The sequence below is a fragment of the Zerene cesonia genome, chromosome 25, assembly GCF_012273895.1.
Source record: "Zerene cesonia ecotype Mississippi chromosome 25, Zerene_cesonia_1.1, whole genome shotgun sequence".
Classification (NCBI taxonomy): domain Eukaryota; kingdom Metazoa; phylum Arthropoda; class Insecta; order Lepidoptera; family Pieridae; genus Zerene; species Zerene cesonia.
In genome coordinates, this window is record NC_052126.1 from 5,929,542 (window position 1) to 5,943,024 (window position 13,483).

Below are 13,483 nucleotides of genomic sequence, written 5' to 3' on the forward strand. Positions count from 1 at the left end.
ATATATTAATTTTTTTTTTACAAAACAAAAACAGTTTGTATAATACAGACCCTGAACTACGAAATAGTTGTGAACTGTTTCTCAAAGGCTATAGTATCTTCCCAATATTTTATCTTTATAAATGTTTACAGTACAGAGTTGAAGTTGAACAAAAAACAAAATTAAAGAAAATGTTGTGTGTGTTAGTTATTGTATGTGATAGAGCTTTTTTAATGATTTATTATCATATTATTATATTACTATTATAATTGTTATTGCCTCACATTAATTACTTACGAACTTTTGCATTTGAAATTTCCAGAGGTCATGTATTTCTGTTTACGCTGTAGTAAAAAATCGAATTAAGATACAGTTTGCACTGAACTTGCTCTTTATCTCATTTCTACGGAACCCTTAGCGTCGCGTTTGCGACTCGCACTTGACTGTTTTTTATAGAAACTCACGTCAAAGTATATTCAAATATCGACCGTAAGTTTTCTTATATTTGCACCTTAAGATACCTGGAAATGTAATCTAGTTTCCACGTCTAATGCATTGTCTTGGAAAGTTTTATTTGAAATGTGAATATGGAAATTATTGTTTACTAGCTGCGGCGCCTCGCGGTTTCACCCGCGTAAGTCCGTATCCCGTAGGAATATCGGGATAAAAAGTTGCCTATATGTTATTCCAGTTGTCCAGTTGTCTACGTAACAAATTTCATTGCAATCGATTCAGTAGTTTTTGCGCGAAAGAGCAACAAACACACACACATCCTTACAAACTTTCGCATTTATAATATTAGTAGGATTATGTGCGAGTTGACACATTCTCTTTGCGTTCATTGAAGTATTGCATTGTAGTTGAATAATCACTACATAGTAAAAAGTCGCTTTCATGGAGGTTTAGTTTTTAATAGATAGAGTGATTCAAGAGGAAGATTTAAATGTATAATCAACGTCAGACAAGACAAACTGCTGATATTTAACACGCTTTTATTAGCTTCGCCTGTATTTATACGAGATTTGGACTCGACATTGACCCACTTTAAAAGGACAGATTTAATTAAAACTTTGTACACTTATCACAGATCGGTAATAATTTCATGAGTTTATCTTATTCTTCTGATTGGAATGAAAAGGATTAAATTATCCGTATGTATATTCTGTATGAGAGCAAGTGAGACAATGTAGTTGATTCTATCATTAAAACTTATTTTAAGTTTCCTTTAAACTATGTTAATTTCTATTCAGTTTCTTTTGAAAAATTATAATTTTCTATATTAAAAAATATATTTCGTGAGTAGAATGTCTTGTAATATAATTACAGTGTGAATATTTTTAATAAATTACATATACACTATGAATACTTACGGATTTAGAGTACCATTTAAGTCGGTTGAAAAACTACAGGTTTTCCATTACATATTTAAATACTTAAAAATATTAATATAAAAGGAGACTTCCAATGATATTAGCTCCGTGCTAAAACCTTAAGAGCTAACTAAAAGCATTTAATCCGCTCTCAAAGAGAGATACAGGAAGACAAGTCAGTTAAATTTTTATATTATTCTCGAATACTAAATTAGTAATAAATTTTGTATGAATATCTTATACTATCACTGCTACTAACCGAAACGGTGAAGGGAGAAATCTTAGGGGAAACGGCATATCCAAGAATCAAAAGTTCGACGACATGGGACATCTGCCAACCCGCACTTGGACAGCGTGGTGGATTATGGCCTGCACCCTTATATGAGGCACGTGTCTCGCAGTGAGAACAATATTTTTTGCTTAACAATTTCAATTAAGCTTTCACTTCATTAATTATTTTTAATAAAATTGAACCGCTTTCAACTTGTTAATATACCGAATTTTAACTAGGAAGCTTTCATCTAAAAAAGAACCATGAAAACCGGTTCACCCAATTAATAGTTATAAAGTACTAAACACAAAACAGTCGACTTGATAACCTTCTTGAAGCTTTATAACATCAAGTAGATGTATAAAGTGACCGCAATCCACTCACGGCCACAACAATTGCTCACGTCAAATAAATATCGCGGAGTTAAACTCAAAAACGATGTTAGCTTTGAATTTCATAACCATTTGAGATTTTAATTACTCGGTGAGGTTACACAGGAAATTAATATGTGGGCGAGTGGGGTATAAACATTTTAAAAGCGACCTAAGCGCTGTGGCTTACACGCTGTACGTTATTTTATTGTGGAGAACGCTTGTATATGCATTGTCTCTAGTCTCCGCTTCTAGTTGAAATTATTTCATTTTATTTTATTTATTCACACCAACTAGAACTTACTACCATTACAGGATATTATCCTAATTCGACAGAGTTCTTTTATAAAAAAGTAAAACAAAACTAAAAAACTATTTCATACAAAAGCAACAAAACTTTGCTTATCATAGCTTATTTATAACAATAGCAAAGATGATATAATAGTACCTTTGAAAACTCACTCAAAGCGCAAGAAAACACATCTATTTTATCGTGTATTTCGTTAATGGTACGGATTGCACAAATCAAAGGGGTTTTGGCTAATAGATTTGTCCTCGCTACTGGAACATATAGCAAAGGGGGTAAGATTCTTCTCCCTAAATAGCGATCTGGTAGCCTCAAACACAAATTCTTTATTCTTTTTATTAAATAGTCAAAAACAAAACTAAAGACTTTACTAAATAAATTGTCTCACTTGCTCTTCTACAGAGAATAAACCATTATTTAATTCTGATAGTCCTAATCAGGATAATAAGAGAAACTCATGAAATCATTGTCTTGTCACTGTCCCTTGACAATGATATAAAGTTCAGAGTATCTCTGTATCAATTTTAAGCTAATTGCTTCGGTGGTTTAGGCGTGAAGAGATTGACAGAGTAATTTCGTAACCTAATAACCTTTAACCTTTATAATATTAGTAGGTATAATTAATTATTCAGAAATGCATAAAAATTGCACAGTCCGTAAACCCGGTTTAAATAAATCCCTAATAAACGAGTAATGTTTTTTCCGCAACAAAGTGACTTTCCAGATATACTAAAACGACTTTTTAGCAATTTAATATCATAGGTAAATACTACGGCACTGATTTTAAGTTTATTTATAACTAGTCTCTCGTCCCGGCTCTGCCTGGATATCAAGATATTCTGTATATCTCCAGGGAGAATGTAATCGGGATTAAAAATATCATACACCTATACGTTAGCTCATACCCTGTATGCATACCAGATAACATCGAAATCTGTTCAGTAGTTTCAGCGTGATTGACGGACAAACTTCCAAACGAACAAACTTTCACATTTATAATATTAGTGCCATTATGTGATTTTATTATTTTTTTTCTGTATAAAATAGCTTTTTATTAAAGTTTATCCAAAATTATTCGGTGATCCAAAATCTATACTAACATTATAAAGCTGAAGAGTTTGTTTGTTTGAGCGCACTAATCTCGGGAACTATTGGTCCAATTTAAAAGATTCTTTCAGTGTTAGATAGCCCATTTATTGAGGAAGGCTATAGACTACATATATACCACGGGCGAAGCTATTGATGATGCTTCTTAACGCAAGCGAGGAGACACCCAGCTATATATGAAACGTGTGCAACCGCACAATATAAAAAAGTGTTCAGTTTGAGTATGACTTCAATTGCGCACAATAAAATCGTTCAACCCTCTAACGATGCAATATAAAACCGATAAATTTAAAACGCCAGATCCGGCTGACCGTGAAAATAATCACATTTGATCCGAAACAATGACGATATTTAAACCCTCGACCTTTGCAATTCGCTCAAGGGTACAAAAATATACCAGTAAAAAGAAACTTAAATGATTTTTCTCAACTTGAACATCTGTTTGATACGACCCGAGGTATAGGTGCTAGCGATTTAATCTACGAACTGGCCGCTAGCCCCGGCTAGAGTTTGTTTGACTTGGTTGGTACTTACTTACGTGTACTTTTTATGACATAGTGGGCCACCGTGCTGGTGGATCGCCTGGTGGTGAGCTATCACCACCACTCATAAACTTGGGCAGAGGAAGTATCTCTATGAATGCGGAATAAGGATAAGGAAAGGATTAGCGATTGAATAGACGGATTAGACTGGAAAAGCTGAGGAAAAGAAGCCGGACCCTTCAAAACACAGCTGCATGCATATTTCACGCCGGTCTTATGCATGATATCTATACAAACTATTACCATTGTATCCGCAACTTATAGATCGTTATGCGTTTACATGCTTGTACTTGAAGCATTCAGTCGTCTGAAAATTTCACAACAATAAATCAAAAATTCATGAAACAGCCGACACAAAATCTCTATACAGCTATGTTAAATTCCTCTCTCCCCTGGCGGGATATCCCCGGGCAGGTACATAATACATCTGTTTCACTGACTTTATTTAAGTCTTCTGTGTCCTGTCAGACTGAGACAGTTTTTTTTTGGTCCAATCCAGAAGTCGAAACCAGGGCTCCAGAAGGCGGTCGAAAAAATAAACATATAATAATTTTATTGGTTCTTCAATATTTTCAATTCATACGATTATTCGATTCGAGAGTTCGATTCCACAGACAACTTCACACCGATAGACAAGGTTAAAAAGAAGAAAAATCCCGAGTCTATAGCTTGTACCATAACCAACACACGGGAATGATAGCAATGTCCCCTCGGGTCGCATCGCTTACCTGGTCCAAATCCGACCCGTATAGACGCGCTTCGCAAAACAGGGTTGGCTTTCTGGGCCAAATAGACACGATTTTTCGCTAACCCTCATAAATATGACTGGGTTAAGTGCTGCCTTTGGATCCTTATTGATGGATCAAAGCGTACTTCTTGTCAACTATCTGATGTGTTAACGTCAATAACGTTAGACGTTTATTCATTTAAAAGTGATCTAGAATCCTTGGGGGAAATTTGATAATAATTTAAATGTGGACTAGTTATCATAAATCTTTACTAACATTCATGTATTTTCTTTCATTCCGACGTTTCTAACCAAAGATTCTCAATTCATACGTTTTTTTCCTTGATTTTGTTACACGATAAATCTTTGGGTTTTCAATGAATTGACTTGTTTATTTTTGTATTTCATAAGGAATTGTTGACATTTAGGACCATTTTGTAATTTGGGGAAACCCCGCCAAGCGTTGGTGGCGCTTGTAGAAAATATTATTATATATTTTATATATATTTATTATTGTGTTACGGTCCGTTACACCGCCCGTAGCTAAAGATTAAAAACATTTTCCATAAAATAGAAGCCCAATATAAATTGACGTTTGTGGCATAAAATATAATCCACTTATTCTTTAAAGGGGTTCAGACAATTTAATTAATACGAAAAGTGATAGGTCATTACAGAATTAATATCTGAACAAGGTGGTAATTGGATTTGATGAAAATTTAATAGCTTTACGATACCTTAGAATTAAGTTCCGAGAAATGAAACGAATTTCTCTATTTTATGTATTTGGTTAACAGTGATACAACAATAATATGTTTAATTTTCAGTTTTATAGCATTGAAATGCTTTTATAAATAAGAAATATTTTGAAAGAATAGAAAAAAATCAATCACGGGGCGGGATTCGAACCCGCGTTTCTTGCCTAACCGTAGCAACGCCTAGCCTCTCGACCACCCGTGACCCGTTCAATAATAATATGATTCAAAGCTACGGCCTGGCTTGCATAAAAAGCCTGAATTTATGTCTATTATATCTATTTCAAATTGGTTGAGTAATTTATTTACTTAATATAATACGTTAGCAATGTTATTTTTTTAAACATAAGCCAAATATAGTTTCCATTAACAATTTATAATGAATAAATCGCAATCAAATAAATTAGAGTATATCAGTTCACATCAAACACAACACTTTTAATACAATATTAATCCTACTAATATTTTAAATGCGAAAGTTTGTAAGAATGTGTGTGTTGTTACTCTTTCACGCAAAAAGTATTGTACCGATTGCAATGAAATTTGTAACGTAGATAGATGGACAACTGGAATAACATATAGGCAACTTTTTATCCCGATATTCCTACGGGATACGGATTTACGCGGGTGAAACCGCGGGGTGCAGCTAGTATTATATAATCGAAAATATAGAATAGAAAGAATTTTAAATTTTAAGAAAGTCGTTATTATAAACCTCGAGTACAAGGCAACTTTCCTTAATAGTATAGGTCTTGTAATCTTTAACAATAAACCTCTGAGATAACAAAGATAAAAAACTTTGAAAAATTTTTACTGTAATAACATTTTAATAAATGCTCAAGGTTAAACTGAAACTGAGTGAAAATGTAATAGAAAACGTCTCCGTAAAACCGAATACAAAAGTTTTATTGATTTAGGCAGTAATTTTGAATATACTATGTCTTTTATATTTGATGTTAACACTAGTTCTAATAAATCTGAATAATCTTATTTATTATTTATTAATTAACTCTTTATTGCTCTTGAAACATCATAAAAACCTTAAAATAGATACATTATAAACAAATGGCGGTCTTATCGCTATATAGCGATTTCTTCCAGACAACCAGAATCTTAGTGATTTAGCATTTTATAATTCCACCAAGCAATGCCTTTTCATCATAAAACAACAGTTTACAAATATGTCCATTACTTTATGTTTATGACAACAAATAGATACAGTTATCAATATAACAGGTACCTTCTAGGGAATCGGACTTCATCTTAAACTACATCTCCGCCTACCAGCAAAATCTTAGCCAAACACTACCCTATCTATAAGAAAGTCCTGTCAGTTAACTCTTTATAACTCAAGAAAGACTTAACCAATTTGATGAAATTTGGCAAAGAGATAGTTTGAGACTTGAAAAAGGACATAAGATATCCCGGAAATTTCATTGGAGAGGAACTATGCGAGGGAAAGCTCCGGGTCTGTGTCTTCCTTTCTCTATACGAGAAACCGCGTGGGCAAAGCTAGTTATTTGTAAAAAAGGAATCATCGTAGGACAAGATCAACTAAGCTTACGTTCGAACGATAAATTGAGGTTGGCCAGCATTGCGCTGATCATCAATGCCAGCTAGACCCATAAATCATATGCACCGCACACTAATACCTACGGGTTATTCTAAAATGTTAGGCACAGATAACATAATACCATAGGTAGACTAGTACATATATACATATCACTACTATAGTATAAAACGAAGTCGCTTTCTCTGTCCCTTTGTCCCTTCTTATGCTTAAATCTTTAAAACGAAGCAATGAATTCTAATGTTTTTAATAGATAGAGTGATTTAAGATGAAGGTTTATATGTATAATAACATCTATGAAATTACTCTGAATTAACGCGTGCGAAGCCGCGGGCAAAAGCTAGTATAGCTACAGGTATGTCTTACGCGTTTCGGTTGTCAGCACCGATGGTCAGCTTGACTCTAAAACCTGCCTTATACTATCAACTTAAAAGATATTTTGAAAAAATGAAATAAATTTATACGTAAATATTCTAACTAAATCGACGTATGTTATTAACATAAAATTGATAAAGCACTCTCCAGATTATAATTAGAAAGATGTTTACTTAGGCCCAGCATATTTTTGCTGAAATTATTTAATAATATTTATCTTGCTGAAAGATGCTTTATACTCATGTATACTTGCCAATTCGTTCATGGTCCAATAAAAAAATCATGTATAAATGAAAAAATGTACTAGTAATATGCGAGTGGAACCGCAGGCTGACGCTAGTTGTTTATTGGCTATTAAATATAGCCGTAATACCTACAACCTTCTATTAAACCTCCGAGTTCTCCCTTTAAGTTTAGAAGTTATATAGGGTGAAGTTAGCTGAATGCGATCCCAATGGATTGGTCTAATAAATGCAAGATGAGAATTCTGCCCAATTAGCCTCCTGTTATCACTAATAAGGCATGTGAAAAATTTTGAAAGAATAGAAAAAAATTAATCACGAGGCGGGATTCGAACCCGCGTTTTTTGCCAAACCGTAGCAACGCCTAGTCTGATCACAGGTGGCCGAGAGGCTAGGCGTTTTTTCTATTCTTTCAAAATTTCTCATTTATAAAGCACTTCAATGTTATAAAACTAAAAATTAAATAAAACGGCATGTTATAATTAATAGTGTATCCACATGTTGTGTTCTTTGGTAAACATTTAACAAGCTTCCATAAAATCGCTAAACGAACACGCCAAAAGTATTAAAGAAATATAAATTGTTTGAAGTTTATTGTTACAAGTAATTATATAATTATCGACTTGTAAGAAATTTTTATTTTATTTTAGTTACACTGCGAAACAATTTCCACGAAATCAATTAAGCTAGAAATTAAAAACTTTTTAACGGATTTTAAACGTGATTTATTCATTATATTATTTAACTCGATGTTTCGAACACTTTACAGCGAGCGCGGTCAGCTAGTCTCGCTCGCGTTTAAAATCCTCTAAAAAGTTTTTATTTCTAAATGTAATACTCGCGTAAAATCAAACACAAGAAAATACTATAATGTAAGCTAATCCAAAATAATTCATCTACCACATCACACTAACAATATACACGTGAAGTACTTTAAAAGCACCTGTATACTACAATTCTGCTATATTAGTCTCGTTAGTTCCATATTACAAACTCACGAGTACCTATTTGTTATAACGATCTCTCGTACGCGACATTTTATTATACTTGTTTGAAACTTTAAATTGATTATTGATTTTACTATTTACAAACTATGCGAGTGTCGTGCGCACTGCGGGGAGTTTCGTTTCTTTATATTTAAGCTATGTTGTACCGGCAGTAAAACACCCGAAACACTAATAACCTAGATATTAAGAGGATATTAAAGTATCTATGTGGGAGTCGAGCACGCTTCGACAGTATTACTAAGCTACGTGTTGTATTGATCGTCCTTTATTAAAATCAGTGAAAAATCGATAAAGCTCTAGTGTATCTATAGCCTTAACGCATATATTGTATTTATGTCTACTCAAGTGAGGATAAGAGGATCTAGGTCATTAGCATGGACAACGCAGTATCATAGAACAAAGGTGATCAACACATCTAGTGTTTAGTTTTGATATTTTATGGCAGATTTTCTTAGTATATAAACTAATGTGAACCGACCTGTTTTGAATTATCAACCACAGGATATTGATTAGATACTAGATATTTACCTAAGTTTATTGATTCCCTTTAATAAATCAATTGATTGTGAAAGGCACTAAAGTATAATTAAAGCTGGAATTCGTATTTATTTTATAACATTTTATCATTATTTCCTATAAACATATATAATATATAATCTATATATATAAAATTCTCGTGTCACAGTTTTCGTTGCCATACTCCTCCGAAACGGCTTGACCGATTCTTATGAAATTTTGTGTGCATATCGGGTATGTTTGAGAATCAGCCAACATCTATTTTTCATACCTCTGAATGATCAGAGTAAGGCAGAACAACGTTTGCCGGGTGCAGCTAGTATTTAATATAAATACCAATTTGCATTTAAAATATCTACGAGTATGTATGTATGTTTATATGTATTGCATGCATGTATGTTTATTCTTCTGGCTGGCACTCCAACATGTGTGCCTCTCGTATCGTGCTATTTAAATAGCCTAGTTAACTATACTAGTTCTGAGAATTTGAAGACGGTTTAATTTTTTGCTAAAACATAGTTACGTCTAGTATAAGGTAAGCCGTCAAAATTATTTTTATTATACCCCTTTCACCCTATCTAGAGGATATCCGGAGACTTTGGGAGTTCTTAATATTTCCGGAAGATTCGCCAAGAACCTTTCCAAAAAGAAATTCGACGAAGGATGCCGATCCCACACCTTCAGCAATATTTTCCTATTGTTAAATATAAACGGTTACAGTAGATTCAGTTATATAAAATATGTTATTCTTTGTATGGAATTTTTTCCTCCTTACGAAATCTTTTAGCGGTTTTTTAGGTTATTTGAAACTCATACGCTTCCAAATAATTTTCCGTAGTGTGGATGTAGATTGTCGTAACTATAAACTTAAATGCTTGAAGTTTTATAGCATTTTCTTTTAAAAAACGATTAATAGAAAGTTTCTTCCCCGCACGCGATTTTAAAATTTAGTTTGTGATTTTCCTTTTCTTATTAAATTAAATAATACCTAATAGTATAAAACAAAGTCGTTTTCTCTGCCCTATGTATGCTTATATTTTTAAAACTACGCAACGGATTTCGTTGGGCCTTTTTTTAATAGATAGAGCGATTAAAGAGGAAGGTTTATAATATGTTTAACAACATCTATTAAACTAATCCGAATTAATGCGTACGAAGCCGCGTGCAAAAGCTAGTAAAAATATATATATTTAATGACACCTATGAGCTGTGACAGTACAGATTATATTTTTATGTCTACTATTTTTAAATTTCTATAGACATAGATATAGAAATATAAACATTACAGTCTAACAATTGACTTTATTCGTGTCTAAACACGTCATATCCTCCCAATTTCACGTTCATTTTTTTGCGATTAACCATCATTCTTTTCAAAATAACATTAACAGCTTAAGTTATTATTTTAATATTATTATCGAATAGATTTTCATGTTGAAATAAAACTAATGGTTTTTCCATAAAATTTATTAAATATATTGCAAATAATTAACACAAACTCCAAAATTCCTGGCTATTTATTAACTTACTTATATGTTTATATCATTCTCATTATTTTTATCATCATTATTCACTCTGGAAACATAGCTGCGCCTCGCGGTTTCACCCCCGTATTCCGTAGAAATATCGGGATAAAAAGTTGCCTATATGTTATTCCAGTTGTCCAGCTGTCTAAGTACCAAATTTCATTGTATTCGGTCAGTAGCTTTTGCGAGAAAGAGCAACAAACACACACACACATCCTTACAAACTTTCGCATTTATAATATTAGTAGGAAGTGGGAAGTAGGATATATGGCGTGTTTTATCGTCTACTAGCTTTTCGCTGCGTAGAATTCGGTTATATCACATCATATCGTATCATAAATGTAAAAGTTTGTCTGGACTAATATAAATGACGCGACATGGTAAGGAGTGGCCTATAAGTTTTTCCAAGGTCTAGAATACTTTTCAAAATTGATTCAGTTGTTTCCTCCCCTATTTTAACCCCTTCTCTCAACTTAACTTGGGAATGACATTCTTTTTTTTGCAATATAAAGCCTACTTCATATCACAAAAAATGGAATGTCATTTCCCAAGCTAATTTCTATCTTCATACCAAATTTAATCAAACTCGGATCTGTGGTTTAGGCGTGAGAGCGTAACAGACAGATAGATAGACTTTCGCATTTATAATAATAGTAGGGATTCTTTTTTATTTTTTATATACACATTTTTCCTCAATTCTCAATTTAAAACCAATGCACGGGCCTCAGCCAACTCAGTATGTGACATTTATGGGTTTCAATAAATAAACTTTGTTATATTCACACAAAACAAACTAGAAGGAAACACAATAAAAATATTTACATCAATGTTTGTTTATTACACACATTTTAAATACATTAAAACATGAAAACCATACAAAATATCTCACTGGAAACCCGTCTTCTTAACCCTCAATATCTTCCCTTGCATTTCCCTTGGTATACCATGTTTATCCATCATATGCCGTCTCACCGTTACCGGTTTAGCGTACATAGCCCCACACTTCGCACAGACATACATATACATTCTATCGTGTACATTATTATAATGCACCAACATTTGGCACCTGCGATAAAATTTCTTCGGGCACAAAGTGCACTGTATCTTCTTCTCTGTGTGGTATATTAAGTGGTTCTTCCAAATTCCCCGTCTACGGAAAGTGAGTCCACATTTCTCGCATGTGAACGGCCTTTCGCCGGAGTGTATTCTCTCGTGTTCAATGAGGTCAAACTTTCTGGGTGCTTTGAACGGGCAGTGCTGGCACTGAAGGTATGGCCCGGTGCCGTGACGGGCTACAAGGTGGATTTGAAGCTCTGCTAGCACTGGGAAACCTTTGCCACAGTGCTCGCAGATATATCTAGAAATATTAATGGATTATTGAAAATGTATAATAAATTTATGTTCAAATTTTTGTTGCCTTTTCCTACACTGTCTATTTTAGTACTTTCATTAAATTATTGTAAAACAATACAGAGAAAAGAATTAAACTGAGAATACATTTAAGAACATTGCAGCATTTCTGCTAATACAATTTTTATAAGTCTTATTATGACATACATACAAAAAAAAGACACAATACACAGTATACAATAGTAGTAGATTTAAAATTATACCTGCATCCATTATGCCTCTGCATATGATTTTCATATGTTTTCTGGTTTGCCAATATTTTATTACAAATATTACAAATATAAGTCTCTTGATCTAAGCTCTTGTTATTTGTTACTTTTTTAATAAATCTATAACGCAATCGCCTCTTGAGTTTTCTCTTTGGTTTCACCGTCACAATATCTGAGCAAAGTTTTTTATTTGGCGACACAATTTTGTCCAAACTTTCCAATATTTCATGGGTCTTCTCACTTTTGTTTTTCTTAATTTTAGTTGTTGCATTATTTAAATGTTCAATTTGAACGTCATATAACCAGCCAAAAGAGTTTTTATTGTCATTTTTTATATTGTTACTTTCTATTGTTGTTAAATCATTTATGTGATTGTCCGTGTTATTTATTGTCTGTTTAGGAATATTACATGCGTCTGAGGTATTTAATAAATTGTTTAATTTGAATAATGTATATTCTACAACTGTTTGCATTAAATTGTCTGTCATTAAGCTTTTTAATAATCCTAACTGCTTATCATTTGATTCACAAGTAAATTTAAAGTAGATACACTGCTTTAATAATAATAAACACTTTTTGCACATAGAAGGCGGCAAACTATCGCCCTTTTTTAATAAAATTGCGGCAAAGGTTGTTACCGCCTTACCATAATAACTAACATTTCCACTACTTTTGTCAAATAAGGGCACCAAGTTATCACTTCTGTTATATTTTAAGCATAAGCGACAAATTGAATTGTAGAGATTTTCATAAGATTCCATTATAACATAAAATAAAACTTTAATTGAAATAAACAAAAATATTTGTATACGATGTAAATGCATCAATATTTTGACGTTGACGTCTTATGTCAGTGAAAAATAGCAATTGAAATTTGAATGTGACAAATAAATACAGATAATAACAAGAGTCTTCTAATAAACAGTTCTTACGAATAATATATTACTTTAGACCCATGACCTACGTGGACTTAAAAGTTATTAATACCTATGTGATATATACAATTAAGGTATACGATCTGAATTGATATTCATAAATTTCCGAAATAAGATAAAAAACAATTACCCCACATCCTACATCCTTCCTGTGCGCTATACCTATTCGCATCTTTATATTATTACTTTAGAGACATAATAATAACTGTTTCTTCTTATTGAAATTAAACCTCTATTAATCTGAAAAATAAATTTCTAAATCCA

The 13,483-nt window shown here is 32.7% G+C and overlaps 1 protein-coding gene across 1 annotated transcript; it reads right to left on the reverse strand.

The window, feature by feature from the left end:
- Window positions 1-11,362: 11,362 nt before the first annotated feature.
- On the reverse strand, window positions 11,363-13,115 carry LOC119836701 (zinc finger protein 480-like). Its single transcript, XM_038362123.1, has 2 exons — window positions 12,279-13,115; window positions 11,363-12,022 (listed from the first exon to the last, which is right to left on the reverse strand). The coding sequence occupies exons 1-2, from the start codon at window positions 13,106-13,108 to the stop codon at window positions 11,551-11,553; spliced, it is 1,302 nt and encodes a 433-aa protein (XP_038218051.1). The 5' UTR covers window positions 13,109-13,115; the 3' UTR covers window positions 11,363-11,550.
- Between the last annotated feature and the right edge of the window lie 368 nt (window positions 13,116-13,483).